This window comes from Oryctolagus cuniculus, chromosome 12 (genome assembly GCF_964237555.1).
Source record: "Oryctolagus cuniculus chromosome 12, mOryCun1.1, whole genome shotgun sequence".
NCBI lineage: Eukaryota > Metazoa > Chordata > Mammalia > Lagomorpha > Leporidae > Oryctolagus > Oryctolagus cuniculus.
The window spans coordinates 50,455,339-50,479,159 of NC_091443.1; the positions used below are offsets into that span (position 1 = coordinate 50,455,339).

Consider the following 23,821-nt stretch of genomic DNA (forward strand, 5'->3'; position numbering starts at 1 on the left):
GCACTGATGAGCAGGCGGAGTGGAGACGCGGGGGGAAAGGCTGATTGTGAGCGATCTGTACTACCCTGAGAGTGATACCCTTTCCTCGTGATGTGGAAAGCGTAACACAACCACCCCAGTGCCAGCTCCTTATACAGTAGAGCATTACGCTTTTGATACAATGTAAATGTAAAATATGTCTTCTGAAAATAATAAATAGGAAGTTGAAAATAAATACAATTATTGAAAATAATGGAATTGGGGTATAGCGTGAGAGTGATTGGATATATAGCACAATATGTTTCTTTGGTCTTTTTTATATTGTCGATCCAGGTAATTTGTTTGCATTTTCCAGAGTGTGTTATTAAAGCTTTGCTTTGGAAGGGGACAGTAAATCATGCTTTTTTCACTAGACATCTGGAATTTGATGACTGATTTAGTTTTTGTCAGCCACACACCTTGAAAAACACCAAAACAAGGAAGGAGTTAAAACGTGGTCCCTTCTAGTGTGATACCGAAAAAGTCTGGCAATTGTATATTTGCACAAGTGTTTTGATTTCAAAAGGGGAAAGTTTTTACTTAACTCTGTATAATGTAATGTGTATATAATCATATCATTTTAAAGCACCTGCTTCAAAATAGAAATTGCGATGTTATAATTAATAACAATAAACAGAAATTAAACCAACTGGGCTCAGTGCCCAGAAAAACTAGCCAGACTCCAAGAACTGGGCAAAGAATAAACTAATAGGGGGAGAAAAAGAACGGATAGAGTCGTAACTGCCTCCATTTTTGTGACTGCCCTGCAAGGTGACACTGTTGGGGACATTTATCATTGTGGGTGGGGTTCCTGCCCACCTCATCTCAGTGACAAAGTCCCAATGGAATTCACCTTCCTGAACTGTGAGTCCTAAACATACCAGTAGCACACATTGTGTTTGAGATTTTATAATGCTGTAAACTACTGGAAACAAACGGGCCAGTGGTGAAAACAGAAGCTCCTAACAACTGTCAAGGCAGAAGGAAGGCCTTCATATTTCCCAGGATGCTTGAGTGCCATCTGATTTACATAAACAAAGGAGGAAATCCTCTTTGTGCATTTAGGGGTGTGTGTCTAATACAGGAACCCATGTTTTCCTGTTATTGAAAAGTATTCTTTAATCTTTTAAGCACATTTTTAGGAGCTGCATATATTCCAGGTGCGTCGTTTCCTTTAACATTACAGTGCAAGTGCAAGGCACAACCATCAGGGAAATCTATTAGGTCTCCCATTTGTGTCATTGGAGACAGAAAAAATAAAAAACAAATTAAGTGGATGAGCAAAACCTTGGGCAGACTGATAATGTTGCCTGAATTTAGTTAGGGGAAGAAAGGCCATTTGTGAATAAAAGACTATAAAATTTCCTCTGATCATGGGTGTTAAGGGAATGATGGCTTTTAACCATGAAAGCAAATATAATTGGTGTGAAATGTTCAGAAGCTTTTAACCAAATATAACTGAAATAATGGCCAATAAACCAAAGTATCATTTGAAGTTAAAAAAAAAAAAAAAGTTTGTTCAGTTCTGGCTAGGAGCAAAGGGAGAGTGTATTGAAGCTATGAAGACAGACTCCAGTGTTGAGACTGTAGGGCCCACAGCAATGGCCCAAGACGCTGAGACTGCAGTAGAGTGTGGAATGCATGAACCATAGCAACTTCTTACGACCAACTATGATTGCGCAGGTGCTTCTTGTCCCTCAAGAACTCTTTTTGCCACTGATTGACATCTGCATAGTTATTGGGAAACAGGGAAGCCATGGGATTATTTAAAACAAAGAAAGATGCCATGGTTGCTGAGTGTTCTGCAAGTCAGTGACTAGGGTCAAATCCATTATAGCCAATGGTGCTTTCCGCTTTGCCTACTTCCTTTACAGCATTATACCTACCTAATCGTAGTGATTCCTGCACCAGGGCTCGGAGGGAGCTTTTAGGAAAGCCTGTGAAGATCCTTAGTTACCCACTCCCACCTTCAGTCTCTAAATCACAAAGTCAACAGATGTATGAATATTCAGGGTGCTGTTCCGGTGCCAGGTGCTGGGCACCCGGCTGAGAGGAGATGCTGTCATCTTGCTGGGGAAGAAGCAACCAAGGCTGGCCCTGCAGCTGGGGTGACCTCAGGAATTCATGTGTGATGCTGTGTGCCTGAATGTTAGAGTCGTGATCAGATGCAAATAGATACAAAACTAGATAAAGCCAAATAGTTCTTCTCTTCCTCCTTCTCCACTCCCCTCCCTCTCCTCCCTTCCCCCTCCTCCCTTCCCTCCTTCCTCCTTCCTCCTCCTTCGAATCATGATCAGATGCAAATAGACCTTTTAAAAAAACGATATTATAAAATCAAATACTCCTCCTCCTCCTCTTTCTTCTTTTATTTTATTATTTTTTGGAGGGGGACGTGGTCGCTGAGGTGGCATTCCTTATCACTGAAGTGGGCCATGTTTATGCTGGGCTGTAGAACTAGAAATAAGTATTGTAGTTCCCCGGGGGAGCCAGTAACCTTCACTTCCTTTAAAAATCAGCCTTTCCCAGTGCACCCTACCTAATGCTTCTTGCTCTACAAGCTGTAATTGTACATCTGTAGCCTTCATTAAACGCACTAGGGGTGATTGACTTATTTTCAGTTTAAACGATGAAGACATAAATGAAGCAGCTTTTACAATTTTAATCATATTGCGGACTGCTTGAGAGGAGATTATAACTTCTGTGTCTTTCGCCTTCTCTCCTAACCTGAGGCAGGCCTCTTCACTGGTAGTCTCTCCCTCCCTGTCTGTCCGTCATTGTGCATATGCATAGTAGGTGCATGCAAAGGCAACACTGAGTGGGAAAACAAGCCCAGTCTGCAGACCCACTTATCCAACTGGTCTTCTCTTGGCAGTGACAAACAAGAAACCCACACAGGCGTCCATCACGAAGGTCAAACAGTTTGAAGGCTCCACGTCGTTTGTTCGGAGGTCGCAGTGGATGCTCGAGCAGCTTCGCCAGGTTAATGGAATCGATCCTAACCGGGTGAGTGAATGGTCCGACGCTGAGCAAGGCCTTCTTCTCACAAGCTGGTTCTCTGATTGACCTCGGAAGGGGTGGTGACGGAATCATTCCTATCAGGGCAGTTTCTCTATGTCAATTAGGTGACTAAAACTTTCTGATGCCTGTTCCTTTCTTATGGGAAATTACAAATCTTTTCACCATGTTTGATGAAGAAACCTATGGCGACGTATATTGGAGTGCTACTTCTAGTCATGTTTATCAGCAAAGGGCAGAGTTCAGATGATCATATCCACAGTTATCAATATGAGGAAACCGTGCTCATCAAAGCTTCGTTTAGCTCCTGACATCACCAATGACTCGATTTATTTACCCCAAATCAAATGAGAGGCAACTTAGAAACTGTATATTATGATTCCATTGATTTAATAAAACACGTTATGGTGTAGTTATCAAAATGACAGCTCCTTTGCTCACCCACACACAGCACTCAAAACATCAGTAGTGAAGGATAATAAAATGTAGGATATATTAAAATAATAAAGGAGACTATTTCCCTGCCTAAGTTTAGGGAAAAAATTAGTACAGAATATTGCTGAAGGACTCCTTTCCCAAATAATTGGAAAAACAATATATGGTCTGAATTGTAATATGTTAGTATATAGTTAGATTAGCTCAGCTTCTATATTTGCTCTAGAGGGACGTCTGCAGATTCTGTATTATCTGGGATTTGGTTAATAAACAGAGAAATGTAGACTGTCTACACATGTGAGTCGTAGTAAATATGAACCTTGTGCTGGGACCATAGTCTTCGTTTTAACTTTTATCAGTATTCTAGCATTGGTAAGCTGGAAGCAACAGTTCTTATAGACTGAGATCACTAATTTCATTGTCTTTTCCAGGATTCTGCAGAGTTTGATTTGTTGTTTGAAAATACTTTTGACCAGTGGGTCGCCAGCACAGCCTCAGAAAAATGCACCTTCTTCCAGATCCTCCACCACACCTGCCAGAGGTACCTCACAGACAGGAAGCCGGAGTTTATTAACTGTCAATCAAAAATTATGGGAGGTAAGCAGACATTTGTATGACTTCCGTCACTCTGTTCCCTTATACTTTTACGTAAAATGTTAGTTGTTCAATAGCCTAAGTAAAGACAAAAAAAAAGCAATCAATATACTCAGAGCTAGCCAGCATGAGAACTTTTCTAAGGAGTTCATGTGTGCTAAATCCAGACACAGTGGCATGGTTTTTGCACTCATTCAAAAGCTGGACTTTTTAGAAGAATTAGCCCATACTATGAGAAAAACCTGTCTCTTTATTAGAAAAACTATTCAGCTTCGTTCCTTGACTACCTTTTCTAATTTCATCGCGGAACACTGATTAAGGGGAGCTTTTACCTGTTATTTCTCAAGATGGTTTACAAGTACTATACAAATTCCAGAAGAAGCTATCACTTTCTTTCAAATAACAGGTCAGCATTCATTCCTTGAATGGCATGCAAGCTGAGTTAGGATAAGTACTGTAAGCCAGCCTTAAGGGGCGAATGCAGCATTGGCAATGTAATGAGAACTATTTAAATGGTGCTTACACGTTTCTTTTAGGTAGCATTGCTTTTTAGGGAATTCAAACTGTGCAAAAAAATGTAAAAACCTTGCCAGTCACTCTGAGCTAGGGAGGATGTTTATATGTTTATATCATTGGTCTTTTCACTGACATGCTTTCTTGATTTTGAATTTTGTAGATGTACCAACTTTTCCTTAACGAAATGTAAAATGAAGATCACATGAGAGATAGTACATTTTCTCCTGGGTGGTACACATCTTTCATGTGAACATGGGACAGAATCCATTGTTCTGTCCTAGCAATGATTGCACACTGTCATTTTGCCATTAATCTACCACATGTTGTATGGAGAAGTCACCGTCCAATTCTTTGTTATCATCCACTGAAGTGCTCGTATTACTCTTAAATGAGAAGTTGCTTATGTCATAAGAATCTCGACAGATCTAAGCCATCAATGCAGTCTTTTATCACGGCTTCCTTATTTAGTCCTAGAAAAATAGAAGAGGTGATGAGTAGTGCTTATTTTTTCAGAGATGCCGTATCCTATGATATGAAAGTGAGAAACATTAAACGTAGGTGTCTAAAGGAAAATTCTGATCAAACATTGACCCATTTAGGAAATATAATAAGACATAGCATTCTATCATGTCTACACTACATATGCTCTTCACATGATTCCTGCTTTGGAAGTCCAGCCTTAACAGACTTAGCAGAGGGGTGAAACACACCAGGCATAGGACTATGCTTTCAGGAAGTGGGAAATTGGCGAGGGAACCCCAGCTCTCCCTTCTTCATCACTCTGACCCCTGGTTAGATTTATTTCTTGTTCTTCAGTTCCTATTCTGAAACCTTTCCTTGTTGGTGCCAATACAAGCATATGTTGGAAAACTCAAAAAAAAAAAAAAAGAAATTAAGTTTATTTTGATGCATAGTTTTTTTAAAAAAATACTTATTTTCCATGAACTTTCTGAGGATCACCTTGTATCATCAGTAGCCTGAATGGCTAGCACTTAAGCACTGAATCTACTCTAAAAATAATGCGACATATGGACTTGGCATTTCAGTTGCTCTTGGAAAAAACTGCCCCTCTTTCCACGCCCCACCCTGAGAGCCAAGTGAGACATCCTTAGAGCAGACCCCGTGCCATGGAAACCACTGCACACCTCAGAATGGAAATGAGGGAGGAAGAAAAAGACCCCAGATTCACTGACCTGTCCAGCCACCTCCTTCCTCCTAAGTTGGGGACAGATTTGTTAACCCTTCTCTTCCTCCTTCCTTGTACCCCCTCTTCTACTACCTCTAAAGCTCTCATGACTTCTTTCAGGTGTTTTCTTAACATCCAATCATACAGTAAAAAAAATTAAGCACCTGCTGTGTGCTAGTCACTGCTGCTTCCTAGATACAAAGACTGCTTCTATATTTGGTCCCTTGATAAACCTTTATAGCCACCGCCCATCTCCCAGCCTGGAAGATGGCGTACGGCCTCTGTATTGTGTTCTTCCTGTACCTCCGTGCACGTCCTCAGCCTTCCCCACTCTTTCCCACTCAGCTGCTTCCATCAGGCATTGGCCCCATCCTACAGGCATCTCCCATTGCCCATGAACCCCAAATTGTGCAGAGCTGAGGTGGGGACCCATGTCCCCACCTCATGTGTCCAATATGAAATTGTTGGTATATGTAATAAGTGAAGCTGAAGATTGGTTTCTGAAGTAAGAGAGAGAACAAGTTATGAAGCCAGGATCAGAATTGGCTTTGTCTTTTCTGACTGTCAGTGTCGCTCATATTTTCTGCATTTCCCAGGTGGAACCTGTGGAAGATAGGCTGGATGATAGCTAAACCTTTCCAGTCTAACATGTATACTTTATTTTTTAAAATGCATTTTTTTTCTTTTTAAGTATTTTATTCGAAAGGCAGAGTTGTAGGGATTGGGGGAAGAGAGAGAGAGAGAAATATCTTCCATCCGCTGGTTCACTTCCCTGCAATAGCTGGGACTACATATGTGAATCAATCATGTTGTAATTTGTTAGCAATATGTATGTCATGAATGAATGCTGTCTTATTTAAACAGTTGCTGATACTTAATAACAATTGTACCAACACACATTAATGAATTAGCATATTGAGAAGTCTCCTTGGTGATAGTACTGAGACAAAAATAATGTGGTTTTGGAGTCATTATGTTGAGACCCCTTTAACTTTTGGGCGTAGTCTGCATCGTCAGCAGGTGAAATCTATTCCCAGTTTAATATGTTTTGGTATCTCCTTATAATATGGGCCATAGATGTTAGATATCATTATTTATGGTATGGTGAACTGATAATTCTATGATTTTCAGAGAACTAATATTGGTGTTCATGGGCTGCCCTACACAAAGTTCTTTACCTGTGTTATCTTACTTTGTTTTTAAAGCAGCCTTTAGAAATACAGTTTATTATCTCTATTTTACAGAGAAGGAAACAGGATTGGAGAGATTATTACATAGCTTGCCAAAGGCCAAACAGTGAGTGGGAGAGATAAGATTTCAAGACAGGCCCCTTCTGCCCTAAAAGCCTTTCCTTAGGGCCTCTGAATAGTGTGCTCCAGGATATGCCATTATGTTGCTTCAGTGTGGCGCCCCCTGGAATTGTACTGGAACTGCTGGGCCTATTTTAGCCAGCACATTTCTGAGAATTAACAATGGAGGGTGGGATGAGAGGAACACAGTATGAATAGTTTTAACAGTTTTCCTATGTCTCAGCTGCATACAATTGCAATAGTAATTCAAGCTTTTTTTTTTTCTTCCAAGAACCATAGAGTCATCAAGGATCTTTAAAATCATTTTGCTTGTTGTTGTTGTTCATTAGAAAGTGTGGAGAAGACGATGTGACCCCAGCCACAGGGCTTCTCAGGTACTGTGCATGTGGTGGCTGCACTGGGAAAACTTGGGTGCAGAGATCTGGAATGTCATTATCAGGATCAGAGGATGTGGAAGCCAGTGTGCCTGACTCTCACTGAACAGCACTTCCTCCAATGCCAAGTCAACATAAACTCATCATTTAAATATCTGTAATTCCATGCACTTCTACTCTTGATGGATTGTATATATATCTCATGTAGCCATAGTTTCCTTTTTCTTTTGGAGGAAGTCAGTTAAACAGAAATGAGATGAATTCTTTGGCATCATTGAAAGTCTCTCCTCCAAAACGCTATTTCCTCATCTCTACAGAACAGATTAGGGAGCTCTGATCTTCTGATGCTTCGTCAGGATCCAGGAAAGATAGTTGTAAAGTCTCCAAGGCCTTCATACATTGAGAGAAGGCAAGATTCTCTAAGGAAGTGTAAAAGGAAAAGTGTTGGCTTCTCACCTCTGTCAGCATCTTTGTGGCTGTCTTTTCTTCTCTAGGTGGCTGGAGGATCAGCAAGCTAGGGCAGTCTCCAAACTCATAGCTAACTTCCAGTCTGCCTCTCTTTCACTTCATTAACAGCAGTCGTGTTTCAAAAATACAGAGCTGTTCATTTAGTTGCTGGGTCCTTGAGCTACCCAGCAGCCTATAGACGTTGAAGGCAGAGGCATGGCGGCCGTCCTGACTGCTTGAACAGAACAGCGCATCACAAGTGACTCAACTTCGTATGGATCAGACCTGTTCTTCTGAGATGGAGTTGTTATTCCCTCTGTGTGTCAGCAGAGATGATGTCATACATGTGATGACACATCCGAATTTCCAAGGTGCCTTGAAGGAGTTAATCACATGTGTTAAACCTTAGATTCCAGAGGAGAGAATTACTGTTGACTAGTTCACTTCAAAGCAAAGAGCACGTCATCTTAGATAGTCTGCATGTCCTAGTGAGTCAGGGTCCCAAGGGAGACCTTTGGTGCACTCACTTGAATATTCTTAAGAGAATGGGAGCAGACTCCGCGTGGCTCTCAAATTGTTATTTTTTTTTCGCTGACTTTTTGTAGTGGTTACTGCTGGCCTATTATTTATGTGCTTAATTCAGGTTAAGTGTCCCTCATCTGAAATGCTTGGGACCAGCACTGTTTTGGATTTGTGTTTGTTTGTTTGTTTGTTTGTTTGTTTTTCAGATTTTAGGATGTTGGCATATACCCAAAGAGAAATTTGGGGGTGGGACCCCAGTCTAAACTTGACGTTCACTTATGTTACATATACACCTTATACACATAGCCTGAAGGTAATTTAATACAACAGTCTCTTGCATGAAGCAAAGTTAGCATGTTGCAGCTAACAGGGTGGGGAGTCTTTTCCCACTGGGGACACTAAATGTACTGTGCACTGTGTGCCTGCGGTTTCACTGTGACCCATCCCTTGAGACCTGGGGTGGAATTTTCCACTTTGTGGCATCAGGTCAGTGCTCAAAAGCTTTCAGATTGTGGAATGTTTCAGATTTTAGATTTGGGATTTAGAGATGCTCACTCTGTATGGCACAGTATAAAAATGTGCATCCACATTGGCAGTCTTTGTTAGAACCCACAAAGTAGGTGCCTTGCTAACTGTTTTCATTTTCAATACTACTATAAATTATTCTCGGAGGTGAGTTAAAACTAAAGCATTGTTCTTCAACTCTGAACCCAAGCACCCTAACTCATTCAGTTACCTGTAGAGACTTCGCTTACTCCCCATGGGTCATTCTGGAGGGGCCCCGCCCACCATTGTTCCAGCCCTGTTGTGCGCATTTTCTCATCCACAGGCTTGTGCTCAGCGCTGCTTGTGTGTCTGGGACGCAGCAGGCTGTGGATCTGCTGACTTCCTTTCTCTTTAGGATGGAAATCAGACATAAACACACAGAAAACACTGTGCTAGCAGCAAGCTGATGGCTGAACTGCATTTGAAAGGATGGTTAGCAGTTGCCAAACACATCAGGGCGAGATGAAATGAGCTGTCTCTTACTGTAACTGTTCATCTAGACACTTTTATTTCAACGTCCGCTGTATGCAGAATGTGAGAGTGGCAGACTGCTTTTCCACAAAGCCGGCTGTTTTGAAGTTCCTTCTACTTTCATCAGCAGCAAAGGGTATTTCATCAGCGCTGCCCTTTTATGCACAGTCGTCCAGCTGATGGGAGAAAGCCTGGACTTCTGAGTGCTGTTGGGGTTCCAGGGACACAGAACTCTGGAGATCTCCTTCATTCTAGGCCAGCCCTCATTTGCCCCTGCTGATTGCTATTCTAAAGGAAACCCAAGGGCTTTGCGCTGAACTCCCCTGGGGTGGAACAGTCTTAGGATGCAATCAAAGTGTGGCTTTATATTGTACTTTTCTTCCAAACAATGCAAGGTCATCCATCTGTGAGATGTGCAGCTATTTCACCTTGAGAATGCCCCAGCCATGGGCATGTGTTAGGTGAGATAAAGAATCTTAAAAACCAAAACAAAACAAACAGGAAAAAAATGTACTTTCTAATAAGGTTCTTATAAAAAAAAAAAAAAGAGGGAAGATTAATATGATCATATCTAATGCCAGTATGTTAATATGAGTTAAGGAAATCTATAACATTTTATAACATTTGCCATTATTTTTACATTTCTGCCTTCTTTTTTTAAGATTTATTTATTTATTTGAAAGGCAGAGTTACAGAGAGGCAGAGAGAGAGAGAAAGGGAGAAAGAGATGTCTTGAATCCACTGGTTCACTCTCTAGATGGCTACAACGGTGGCCGGAGCTGCACCGATCCGAAGCCAGGAGCTTCTTCCAGGTCTCCCACGTGGGTGCAGGGGCCCAAGCACTTGTGTCATCTTCCACTGCTTTCCCAGGTCATAGCAGAGAGCTGGATCGGAAGTGGAGCAGCCGGGACTTGAACCGGCTCCCATATGGAACACGGGCACTGCAGGCAGTGGCTTTACCCACTAAGCCACAGCACCAGCCCCTCTGTTTTAATATTTAGTATTTTCTGCCTATGAATAAAGGCCTTATGGGGAGTGATCCTCACATTGCTGCACATACTCCAACCACAGGTGTGTTAGAATGAAATGCTTACTTCTCGAGAATAAAGTCACATATAAGTTGCCCCTACTCCTCAAATTGAAGTACACTTGGGGATGCACGCACACACACCCCACACATACACACACGCAGACACGCACATTCACACATCTCCACATTAGAGACTGCAGTTCACAGACTGAGTTGAGTTGTATGAAACCACCACACTGTTGCTTCTTGGCGCATGTGTAGACATGGTGGAGGAGGTCAGGCTCCTTAGCAGATGCACTGTTGTCACAGAGCCTTGCAATGCTTGTTCCTATTCTTTAAATCAAGAGAAATCCATCCTGTACTTCCTCTAGAGACTATTTTTGTTGCCCTTTAAAAAAGTTAGAAAATAAAATACTTCATTTATCATCAACCATGGTACAAATGAGGAAAATGATTCTTGGGGAACTTACCCAAGACCTCAGAGCTGTTAAGGAATAGAGCTGGTCTTCACTCAAGACCTGTCACTCATAAATGGAGCTTATGACTTCCAAGTCCCTTAGTAAGCACAAGTCTTCTTTTCCTTATATTGATTCAGCTAAGCAAAAGAGAGGATGATGCCAGTTTAACAAGGTCTTTGGGCATATTGAATTTAAACTTATGTAGTAAATGACTATTAATTATGTTAATCATGTACACACACAGACTTATCATCCACTCCTCCATGCCTCTGTCCTCCTCACTGCAGTCAACACATCTTTATCTAGAATGTGGTTTTTTTTTTAAGATTTATTTATTTATTTGAAAGGCAGAGTTGCAGAGGCAGAGGCAGAGAGAACTTCCATTCACTGGTTCACTCCTCAAATGGCTGCAACTGCTGAAGCTATGCCTATCCGAAGCCAGGAGCTAGGAGCTTCTTCCTGGCCTCCCACACAGGTGCAGGGGTCCAAGCACTTGGGCCATCTTTTACTGCTTTCCCAGGCCATAGCAGAGAGCTGGATCGGAAGTGAAGCAGCCGGGACTCAAACTGGTGCCCATATGGGACGCCTGCACTGCAGGCAGCAGCTTTACCTGCTACACCACAGCGCTGGCACCTAGAATGTGATATTTAATATAGCATTTTTCTTATAAAATTCTTTTGGAATGAAAAATTAAGAATTAAAGTTTTAAGGTTGGGCATTTGATGCAACAGTTAAAACACACTCCAGACACCCACATCCCATATTGGAGTGTATGGGTTCAAATCCTGGCTCCACTTCCAATTCCAGCTTCCTGCTAATATGCACCCTGGGAGGCAGCAAAGGGTGGCTCAGGTACTTGGGTTCCTGTAAACACACAATGATAGGAAAAAAGGGGAAAAAGGCACAGAACAGAGAGGAGGCACTATACGAATCTATAGCCAGACCAGATATATTCAGAGAAAATGAATTCATAGAGGTGGGTGACCAGCTGCCAGAGTGCACATTGATGGAACACGTGGCAGAAGGCTGGGCCCACAGGGGCCAGGCCTTTTTATATTTTAGGAGGGCTAAGGATGAGGTGGGGGGTGTAGCAGGTGGAGGTGAATTCCTGGAATTGGTCTTTCAGGTGGCCGTGGGTGACCTTGGGAGCCTAGGAAAGAATGTAGGGTGGGGTATGAAGGCAATAAGGTGTGAGACTCAATTCAGGTTCAAGGGCAAGGAATACATTCCAGTGTTTCTCTCTCTTTTGGACAATGAGGAGAATGGCTGAGGGTTATGTCTTTGTTCCATCACACTGACAGACCCGGGTGGAGTTCCCGGCTCCTGGCTTTGGTGTGGCCCAGGCTTGGCTGTTGCAGGTGAACAAGTAGGTGAGAGATCTCTGTCTGCCTCCTTCAGTTTTTCTACCTTCAGACAAAATGAAAGTAAATAAATAAATTTTTGTTTTTAAAAATAAGAGTATCACTAAAAATAACAATGTAGATATTTAAAGTATACAATTAGAAAAGTCCAGGTTGGGAAATTTTTGTTGATGTTATTAGAATCCTAGCAGTGTAACCATTGTATCAAACACAATGTGTTCATGGTACTTTGTGACCCACAAACATAGCCATATGTTATGGTAGAACACTGTTGACTAAGCATGACATTTTTTAAAAATTTTATTTAAGATGTACAAATTTCATATATACAGATTCAGAAACATAGTGATACTTTCCACCCTACCCTCACTCCTGCCTAAGGTCCCACCCTTCTTCCTCCTCCCTCTCCTATTCCCCCTCTTAATTTTTTTTTTTAGATTTATTTATTTTATTTGAAAGTCAGAGTTACACAGAGAGAAGGAGAGGCAGAGAGAGAGAGAAAGAGGTCTTCCATCCGCTGGTTCACTCCCCAATTTGCCACAATGGCCAGAGCTGTGTGGATCTGAAGCCAGGAGCTTCTTCCAGGTCTCCAATGCAGGTGCAGGGGCCCAAGGACTTTGCTCTGCTTTCCCAGGCCATCACAGAGAGCTAGATCAGAAGCAGAGCAGCCTGGACTGGAGCTGGCACCTACATGGGACACCGGCGCTGCAGGCAGCAGCTTTACCCGCTACGCCACAGCACTGGCCCCCCTACTCTTAATTTTAAAAAGATCTATTTTCAGTATACTTTACACTCACAAGATTAACCCTACACTGAGAGTTCATAGACACACATTTTTCTTTTTATTGCTTATTGGCTACTAGCTACCCTGAAATGCATGCTGTGAAACAGCTGGTAGGTTATACTTAGTCGTCCAGAGCTGGGAGTGACTTCAAGCATTAAATGCTTTTGAATCATCACTGTGTGTAAAATCTTGAACCCAATCGAGGCTACATGAGGGTCTTTGCAAAGTATCCTTTAATGGTTTGAAAAAGATCATGAACATATTTTGCCTATTCGATGGTTAAATGATCTGCAATTAATGAGAGACATTTCTACTTTCAGAATCAACCAGAAGACATAAATATGCAACTTGATATAGTGAAAAGAGCACAGAACTGGATTCACTTGCTAGAGGGGACAAGTTTCTAGTGATACACAGAGCAGTGTGGTGACTATAGTTTACAGCAATCTACTGTATATTGTCAATATACATAGAAGAGAGAAGCTCAAAGCCTCCATTCATAGTCATGACAAAGAGACATTTGAACAGCATATACTGTACACATTTATTGAAATGTCACTATAAATTATGAAATTGTCACTAAACATTTTTAATATTTAAAGAGATGGAAATGCTAACTAACCTGATTTGATCTTCACACATTGAATAAATGTGTTCTTAACTCACTGTTCTCCATAAATATGTTCCATTGAAATAAATTTTAAGATCCTTAAGTAAATCTTTAAATTTTAAATGGGCTTTTGGAGAACTGGCAATAAATGCCTGAATATTCTCATTTTCAAATTGGAAATTATAATGCATGTATTTACAATATCATGTGAATTCTTCCAGTGTATTTATCAAAAGGCTTTACTGGGGAGAGCATTTAGCCTAGCTGTTAACACACCTGTGTCCTGAATCACAGTGCTGGCATTGGATTCCTGGCTCCAGCTTCCTGCTAACGCAGACCTTGGAAGGCAGCGGTGATGCCTCAAATAATTGGGTTTCTGCCACCCCCGTGGGAGGCCTGGATTGAGTTCTGAGATCCATTTCTGGCCCCAGCTGCTGCAGGCATCTGGGGAGTAAACCAGCGGATGGAAGCACTCCCTTGCTCGCTGTTTCTTTGCTTTTCAAAAAAAAAAAAAAAGTAACTTTTGGAAAAGCCTTTTCTTATGAAAGAAAGCAGAGAATATTATTAAGTTTTCCTGATCCATGTTGCCCTTAAGAATTTCAGGGGGGGTGGGGAAGTAGTCATTTCTTTGTTTCGAGTGGAAATGAGCTGAGCTATGTTGTAGACATTTTAAATGCTTGGGATGCTGAGTTATTGGCCATGGATTTGTGGAATGCTGAATGTGTTGCATTCTGTGTTTGACATTTATAGAGTGCATATGTTATTGCTGACTTACCCAGAAAAAATGATGTTTAAAATATATCCAGTAACACTGTGCCAAAGATCAGGGCACATAATTCACATCTTCCAGTAGGAAAGAAAAAAACCAAAGCACATTTCCTGAGCTTTACAAGAGAATGGAAATACTGTTTTTCCAGAAGCATGTCCTCAGTCCACAGTACTTCCTTGAGTCCATTTCTCTTTCCACTGCCAAAAGCGGAGGTGCATCAGTCAGACTGTAAATCATTTAGGGTTGTTAGACCCGAAGTGGTATTGCTGAAGCAAACATAAAACACCCTTTGTTGCCTATACTTTTAAATTTACAAATAAATATAATTTTGAAAAGAATTTAGGGGGCATAGGTTTAGCCAACCAATTTTCCAAGAAATGTATTAGAAAAAACACACACACAAAAACACTTCACACCCAGTATCACCATAATTTCAAAAAAAGGAGGTTTGGGGCCAGCTCTGTGGCACAGTGGGTAAAGCTACTTGCAGTGCCAGCATGCCATATGGGTGCTGTTTCAAGTCCTGGCTGCTCCACTTCTGATCCAGCTCTCTGCTGTGGCCTGGGAAAGCAGCGGAGGATGGCCCAAGTCCTTGGGCCCCTGCACTCACATGGGAGACCCGGAAGTAGCTCCTGGCTCCTGGCTTCAGATCGGCCCAGCCCTGGTCCTTGTGGCCACTTGGGAGTGAACCAGCAGATGGAAGACCTCTCTGTCTCTCTCTCTCTCAGCCTCTCTCTAACTCTCTTTCAAATAAATAAATAAATCTGTTTTTTTAAAAAAGGATAAAAGGATGTTTACTTTATTACTAAACAATGAAAAAGCATAATCTTTGAGAATAAAGGGACTTTTTCTTAAGTTGGAAACATTTACCTTTAAGAAAAACTTACATAATTGTCCTTATTTCACATTGGCCAATAGAAAAAAAAAAAAAAAAAAAAAAAAAAACAGGCACTTAGAAGCTGTTGCTTTGTTGTAATACAGAAACATCCAGAACTAAAAATTACATAGAATTTCAGAGAAGAGAAACTCTAAATTCTCAAGAACAGTAACTGCTTCTAAAAGTAGTTATTGAGTGACGAGGCAAATTTATTCCTGCTCCAGGGAAACCATTCAACACACACACCATGGGACAGCAGCTCAGAGTGTAATCTTCAGAGTTGAAGGCCAGGCATCTTCCTTATCTGGAAAGAGGGCAAAGAACTGGAGCACAGCACCCAATAAAATCAGCATGGAATCTAAACTTCCTGAACCCTCTCATGAACGGGGGAAGGACCTGGCTTGTTTTTTTGTTTTGTTTTGTTTTGTTTTGTTTTCATGTTCTATTCTAAACTTTTAGCTTTCTGTCTGATCACTAAAGTAAGGCCACAGGCACTCGTTGTGGCATGGGAACTTGTTTGAAGTTTGGACTCTGCTGCAGATTTGAAGTTGGAGACTTCAAATTTAAAAGACCAAATAGCAGTGGGCATTGTGGCGCCGTGATTCAACGCGGGGGCCTGCATCCCACATCTGCCTGTCGGGATGGAGTCTTGCCTCCGCTTCTGATGCAGCTCCCTGCTTGTGTGCCTGGGAGGCAGCAGATGATGACCCAAGTACTTGGGTTTCTGCCACCCACATTGGATAACTGGATGGAGTACCTGACTCCTGGCTTTGGGCTGTCCCAGCCCTGGTTGCTGGGGCCATTTAGGGCATGAACCAGTGATTGGAAGAGCTGTCTCTCTTTATCTCTATTTCTCTCTCACTCTCTTACTATCTCTCCCTCACCGTCTCCCACTTATTTTCCCTCTCCCTCTCCCTCTTCCTCTCCCTGTCACTCAGCCTTTCAAATAAAAACTTTATAAAGAAAACACCAGACTCAAACCATGTGTGTTTGATGTCTAAGCAGAAACCGGTTATTTGTTCTGTTTGGGAAAAAAAAATGTGCATAATTGCCTGTGCTGCCACACCTGGTAGAAAGTGACTTTAAATGGAATCAAGGCTGGCGCCGCAGCTCACTAGGCTAATCCTCCACCTGTGGCGCCAGCACCCCAGGTTCTAGTCCCGGTCGGGGCGCCGGATTCTGTCCCGGTCGCTCCTCTTCCAGTCCAGCTCTCTGCTGTGGCCAGGGAGTGCAGTGGAGGATGGCCCAAGTGCTTGGGCCCTGCACCCGCATGGGAGACCAGGAGAAGCACCTGGCTCCTGCCATCGGATCAGCGCAGTGCGCCAGCCGCAGCAGCCATTGGGGGTTGAACCAACGGTAAAGGAAGACCTTTCTCTCTGTCTCTCTCTCTCTCACTGTCCACTCTGCCTATCAAAATGAATGAATGAATGAATGAATGAAAGAAAGAGAAAGAGAAAGAAATAGAGAGAAAGAGAAAGAGAGAAAGAGAAAAAAGAGAGAGAAAGAGAGAGAGAGAGAGAGAGAAAGAAAGAAAGAAAGAAAGAAAGAAAGAAAGAAAGAAAGAAAGAAAGAAAGAAAGAAAGAAAGAATCAGTAGCTTCCTCACTGAACCTGAGAACACTGCAGTCAGGATTGGCTTCATGTATCTTATCACAAGGCCTAAAGGAGCCTTCCATGATTTACATAGACTCCACACAGATGGAAACTTCCTGTGACTCTCCCTTTGTATTATTTATCATCCCTCTATCCCATCACCTTATTTTCCTAGTTGGTTGATTTTCTTGATCTCCCCTGTTGCCATTCATTTTAAGAGGTTTATCACTTGCGGAATTCTGTTTTTCACTAGGTCAGATTCGATGCACCTATCTGTGATAAAAGCCAAAGCTTGAAGCGGGCATTGTGACACCGTGGGTTAAGCCCCTGCTCGGGACTCTTGCTATCCTGTATCAGAGAGCTCGGAGTCAAGTCCCAGCTGCTCTGCTTTCCATTCAGCCTCCTGCTAGTGCATCCTGGGAGGCCGTAGAAGGCGGCTCAAGTGCTCGGGCCCCTGCCCGCTGCGTGCGAGGCTCAGATGGGATTCCTGACGCCTGGCTGCAGCCTGGCCCAGCCCTCGCTGTTGCAGGTATTGGGGAGTGAACCAGCAGATGGGTTTGCTTTCACTGTCACTCTCGCTCAAGTAGATGCAGATAATAAACATTTTTTTCAAAAGAAAACTTCCTTCTGATGGTTGATTTCTGGAAATGTTATATTATTTTGGAGACCAGATAATGGGGGGAAAACACATTTTGTAATTTTAAGAGTTTTTATGGTATCAGTACATAATCCTTATGTATTTTGTTAAAGCTGTTGACATTTTTTTAAGGATTTATTTATTTATTTAAAAGTCAGAGTTACACAGAGAGAGAAGGAGAGGCAGAGAGAGAGAGGTCTTCCATCTGCTGGTTCACTCCCCAATTGGCCACAACAGCTGGAGCTGCGCTGATCCAAAGCCAGGAGCCAGGAGCTTCTTCCATGTCTCTCATGCAGGTTCCGGGGCCCAAGGACTTGGGCCATCTTCTGCTTTTCAGGCCAGAGCAGAGAGCTGGATCAGAAGTGGAACAGCCGGGTCTCGAACCAGCACCCATATGGGATGCCGGCACTTCAGGCCAGGGTGTTAACCCGCTGCGCCACAGCACCGGCCCCCAAGTAAATCATTTTTTTTTTTTAAATCCCTTTTATGGCCAGCGTCGCGGCTCACTAGGCTAATCATCCGCCTTGCAGCGCCGGCACACTGGGTTCTAGTCCTGGTCGGGGCGCCGGATTCTTCCGGTTGCCCCTCTTCCAGGCCAGCTCTCTGCTGTGGCCAGGGAGTGCAGTGGAGGGTGGCCCAAGTGCTTGGGCCCTGCACCCCATGGGAGACCAGGAGAAGCACCTGGCTCCTGCCTTCAGATCAGCGCGGTGCGCCGGCCGCAGCGCGCCGGCCGCGGCAGCCATTGGAGGGTGAACCAATGGCAAAAGGAAGACCTTTCTCTCTGTCTCTCTCTCTCTCACTGTCCACTCTGCCTGTCAAAAAAAAAAATCCCTTTTACTATTCACAAGTTCCAGGGACTAGTATGCAGACATGTTTGATAGCTATTGTTCTGCCTTCTACGCCATGTTCCTAAACAATTCCAGCAGCTACACTGGATCTCGTCATGTAATATTGTCTTACATTTCAATGATTTTCCTCTCATATACTTCCCACAGACTGTAGTCCTGTGCTAATCTGTTACCATTGAAGACACTGAAGTTTAGAAGCACTTGAGCCTTCCGGGGCTGAGAGCACCTGCTGTGTTCTGCGGTATCCAGAAGTTCCCTGCTTTACTAGCTGGGATATTTGTGCCCTGGCCCTTTCTTTGCTGAGAAATTTGTGTTCCCGTAATAGTTACAGACGTTCTCCATAAGTTTCTGGGAAGTCTTAAGGTACTTGACATTTAATGTTTTCGATGATGAAAATATTGCAGGTCACTTGGCTTTGTTAAAATCATCCTCTTCTTTGATGCATCTCTGCCCTGCTTATAAATAATTTTTCAGTGTTCTTTTTGATAGCCTGACAAATCCCTTTTCAGTCAAGGTCAAATTTATTTCATGTATTATCATTACAGACAAATTCACATTCACTGGTTACATCTATCTATTTGGTCCAACGCCTGTTTACAAGTGATGCCACCTGCGCACCTGCAATGCAGCTTCCAGGTAGTTTGACAGCTTCCTTCCTTGTGTAGGGTGTGTCACCCCTTTGCTCCAGTGATGTGTTACTACTGCTGGGACCTGTTTCTAATCTCAGAACACTTCTGACACCAAGTATTCTGACATCCAAAGCAATTCTCTAATTTTCCACAGGCATCATCTGGGTGTCCTACAATTTAGCTTAATTCTGACATCTCCCAGAGTTAGTGCAGACCCAACAGCTTAAGGGATCAGTCCCACAAGATTGTGCCCAGTACGATGCCTCCATCCTACTCATACTTCTGTCCAGTTTGGCTGCAAAGCAGAGGTCAAGCCTTCTCCTCAGGTTCGACAGTTTGTTGTAACAGCTCACAGAATTCAGGGAAGCACTTTTCTTACATTGCCAGTTTCTTATGAAGGATATGATAAAGGCTGTTAGTGAACAACCCAGTGAAGGGATTCCTGGAGCAGGGTGCACAAGGGTCCTGCGTGCTGGAGCGTCTGTCCCCATAGCATTGAGGGGTGCCGTCCCGCTGGCTTGCGGAGATGCACTCATCTATGGGGAAGCTCTCCAAACCCCATCACGTAGCGGGTTTTACTGAGGTCTCGTTATGTGGAACATGACTGATTAAGTCATTGGTGATTGGCTCAATCTTCAGCCCCTCTCCCCTCCTGGAGTGCAGGGATCAGAGGTTATGGCTGAAGGTTCCAACACTCTGATCCCATGGTTGGCTCTTCTGGCAACCAGCCCTGCTCCTCCAAGAGTCAGCGCTTCAGCATAAACTCTGGTATGGTTGAAAGGTACTTATTAGGAATAACAAAAGATGCTACTCTCATCTTTATCACTTAGGAAATTCCAGTTCTGTGCCAGGAACTGAAGGCAGAAGCTAAATATATTCGTACATATTTACATTCTTAAATTCTCTCTGGCTGGTATGGTATAATACAATGCCATTAAAAAGAAAAAGGCTTTGAATACACAGACCTGGGTTTGAATTTTCTGTTGTCATGTACTGGACAGGTGGAGTCTGTTACTGGCCAGTGAATCAAGTACTTAACCTGCAAGCATGGTTTCCTCTCCTTAAATGCAATACTAAAAGCTAACCTGTAGGGTCATTGTCAAGGTTAGATGACATCATGTGTGAAACATTCAGCACGGTGCATAGGGAGAACTGTGGGACAGAGTGAGCGCTCAGTGGTAGATATTAGAATTGATGCCCTGTCTTCCTGTCGTTCTGCCTTCCCTTGTGTTAAGGGAATCAGTATAGAATCTGATTTCCAGTCAGACCCAGAGGAGGGAGTGGGAACAGACAACGATGGCTCTGAAAGCGTCCCTTTACATCAGCTGGAGTGGAGGTGCAGTCATGTGTATTTGTATTTCCATTTTTCTTATCTTCCAAGAAAAAACGAGCAAGTGATTACACTAATAGTTACCATCCTGAGCTCCTGTTGGATACCAGGGAGTTTTTATAGTTCATTTAACTCTAAGAAATGGTTGCTGTTATTTCTGTTTGACAGGTGAAAAAGTTGAGCCTCAGATCATTTAACCTGAAGTCACAGAGATAATGAAGACAGTCAAGATTTGAACCCATTTCTAAACTCCATAGTTTCTTCATATTCCCTTTTAGAGAGAGAGAAAAGTAGACCAACTCTTCCAAGCAGCTATCATTATGCATATTTTTGTCTAAAAGTTCCAAATGTTCTTCCAACAAAATTTGTTTCTATTCTCATTGCACTGCCAATTAGTATTGTTCTTGACATTGAGCAGTGTTGTATTTTCAGTATAACACTTGGAGTATCAAATACACAGCTTTATCAAGGTTAAGCACTTGACTGTTAATGTTCATTTTGCTAATGCTGTTCTTTCTTCTGGCATTTCAGATCACACTTTCTTTTGCTCTAGAAACATATATTTGAAATAATATTATAATTCAAGAGGAATATGCAATTTCATTTGTTGAAATTAGATAAAATTTCAGACATACACATGTTATATATATATGATGTATGTGCCTGAACTCCTGTGCTTCCAGGCAAGCAACGTGCTTGGGCAATGAAGGAGAAGCCCTGTGTAAGGCAGCCTTCAGAACCAGAATATGCAGGAATCTACTTTAAGGGATGAAATGTGGGACAAATGTGACAGAGCTTTCTTCAGTGACGATTAAGAAAATAATTGCAAAATGATGACCCCCCCCTCTTTTGTGCATATTATATTTCTCAACTTCTTCCCTTAAAAGCTAAGTAAACACATGCACAGATAGCCAGGTTTCTCTGTGATTAGGTAACATTGCCAAAGTTGGCAGCTACAGCGCAGATATTGATGGACAGGACTGGCAAACTGCTGCTGCTTCCCATCCCTTTCTTTTCTGGTTAAAAAAAGTAAATTGGAACTGATCATTTGGGGCCATCCACTGCCAATTAGCAAGGCAGTAAATACGAGAATCTGTCAGTAGGACAAAATCAGCTTTTTCTTTGCTCATGAAAACAACAGGGAAAATAAGTATTATCACTGCTGATCAATGTGGAATTTTTGGATTGTTGTATTGATAAAAATGAATGCTGCAGAGATTGAATGTTGGAGCAGTTTGGCATTGTAAATGTGTGTTTTGAAGCTCCTTTAGTGCTACCACATGCAAATAAAGGAAATTGCAAATAGCCACTTTCAGAAAGAGAAAAAAAAATAAAAAATAGAAACCCAACAGAATCATAGAGCAGTTAGCAAGGACAAAGCTGCCTGTTTGCTAAGCTCCAGGTCTGTCTGAATGGAGAAGTTTGAATTCTGTGTTACAATAGAAGCTGAAAGTACCCCAAACAAAGTAAGAGACTGCCAGATTTGCTCAGAACCAAGTCTTCTCAGCCCAAGACGGGGAGGCCTGCAAACATGCTGTGAACAGCAGCGTCCCTGGCGAGTGGCTTATCAGAATCTGCATTCCAGGGAAGCAAGAAAATGCAGACGTAGACTCTTAACCAAGACCTGGATCCAGCCAGGTACTACTAGCTTAGGACCCGCTCTGCTGTATCCAGAATGTCACCCAGGCCAGCAACCTCAGAGCATCCCTTGAAGTCCTTGTTGCTTCAGGAAACAGTAAAACCGCTAAATAGGGAGAAAGGGCCAAGGCAAAGGAAAATCCCCCACTTAAGAATGTGCACAAGAAAGTTCTACAGTATATGAGAAAGACAACAACAACAAAAAAAAATTGAGAATGGAATTTCATTTCCTCAAAGGAAACGAAAATAACATAAATCGAGTATATTTAAGATGCTCAAAAGATGGAGGAATTTTACAAAACAAAAGCAAATTAAGAGATGAGGATAGTAGAGAAAAAGAATTCTGGAAATAAAAAATTTTTGAAGTATTTGATAGAAAAGCTATAGAGTAGACAGAATCACATTCATGAACTGGAAGATAATCATGAGAAATTCCCCCGTAATTCAGGGCCGGACAATGAGGATGACAAAGAGCAGTCACAGTCACACCTGAGAGAGAGGCTGAGGGGCTCTTCTGTTCATCACAGAGGCTGTTTTGAACAAAACGAGGATGCGAGGGAAGCAGCATTGCAAAAGACAATGGCCAAAACTTTTCCATAATCGAAGTTCCTCAGTAAGAATGCTACCAAGTGCCACACTTGAAAATAAAAGTTTACCCAGAGAAAAATATGACAAAGCAGCAACCATTCAAGAGAAAGTGAAAATCTTGAAAGCTACCAAAAATAAAGGCATTTTTCCTACAATAAAAGAACAAATGTATGGCTTGTCATTAGCAATTAAGAGATTCCAAAAGTCAAAGATTGATATTCTCAAAGTTCCAGAAATTACTGTCATTCTAGAATTCTACACCCAACTAGATTATAATCTAATAGATGGCCGGCATTCTGGCTCAGTGAGCTAAGCTGCCACCTGTAATACTGACATCCCATATGGGTGCCAGTTTGAGTCCCAGCTGCTCCACTATCAATCCCATTCCCTGATAATGTGTCTGGAAAAGCAGTAGAGGATGACCCAAGTTCTTGAGTTCCTGCCATCTTTGTGGGAGACCCAAATGGAGCTCCAGGCTCCTGGCTTCAGCATGCACCAGCCTTGTCCCCCCCACCCCTTCCCTTCAGATAAACAAATCTTTTTAAAAAAAAATTTTTAATAAAAAAAATTTTGTAGTGATATAGTTCTAGTTCCCCATTTTTTTGTTTGTTGCTTTTGATTACCAAAAAACCTTGTTTTCTTTTTTAGATTTTATTTATTTGAGAGGTAGAGGTACAGAGAGAGAGAAAAGTCTTCATCCACTGGTTCACTCCCCAGATGGCTGCAGTGGCTGGGGAGCTGAGCTGATCTGAAGCCAGGAGCCAGGAGCTTCTTCCTGGTCTCCCATGCGGGTGCAGGGGCCCAAGCACTTGGGCCATCTTCCATTGCTTTCCCAGGACATAGCAGAGAGCTGGATCGGAAGAGGAGCAGCCAGGACAAGAAGCGGGCTTGCACCGCAGGTGGAACCTTAGCCCCCTACACCATAGCACTGACCCCCCAAAAAAAACTATTTAATCTACAGGAAGATGGTAGAAATTCCATTCCTTTCTCTTACTGTGAGAAATGGAGAAATGTGGCATTTAAAGGATGCTGTCAAGGCTAATGTGTCTAAAATTAGAGAATGGGACAGACGGTGCCACTTCCACTCAGAATCACAGAACTCTGCTTCCCGTGGCTGGCCGGGCTCCCATCTGAGAGGGAAGGCCCTCTTAATGTTTTCAGTTTTCATTTCCAACACCTGTTGGCCTTTGAATGTTCTGTGTCTTGTTCTTTATTAGTAGCAAGACTTAACTAAGG

General features: G+C 42.5%; 1 protein-coding gene across 2 annotated transcripts in view; it reads left to right on the forward strand.

Moving 5' to 3' along the window:
- Window positions 1–23,821, forward strand: part of STXBP6 (syntaxin binding protein 6) — a 281,718-nt gene that overhangs the window by 225,483 nt on the left and 32,414 nt on the right. For both annotated transcript variants that reach the window (XM_002718111.5, XM_070053811.1), the window contains 2 exons: window positions 2,891–3,021; window positions 3,900–4,065. In XM_002718111.5, the coding sequence (XP_002718157.1) occupies window positions 2,891–3,021; window positions 3,900–4,065 (297 nt within the window). The remainder of the gene's footprint in view (window positions 1–2,890; window positions 3,022–3,899; window positions 4,066–23,821) is intronic.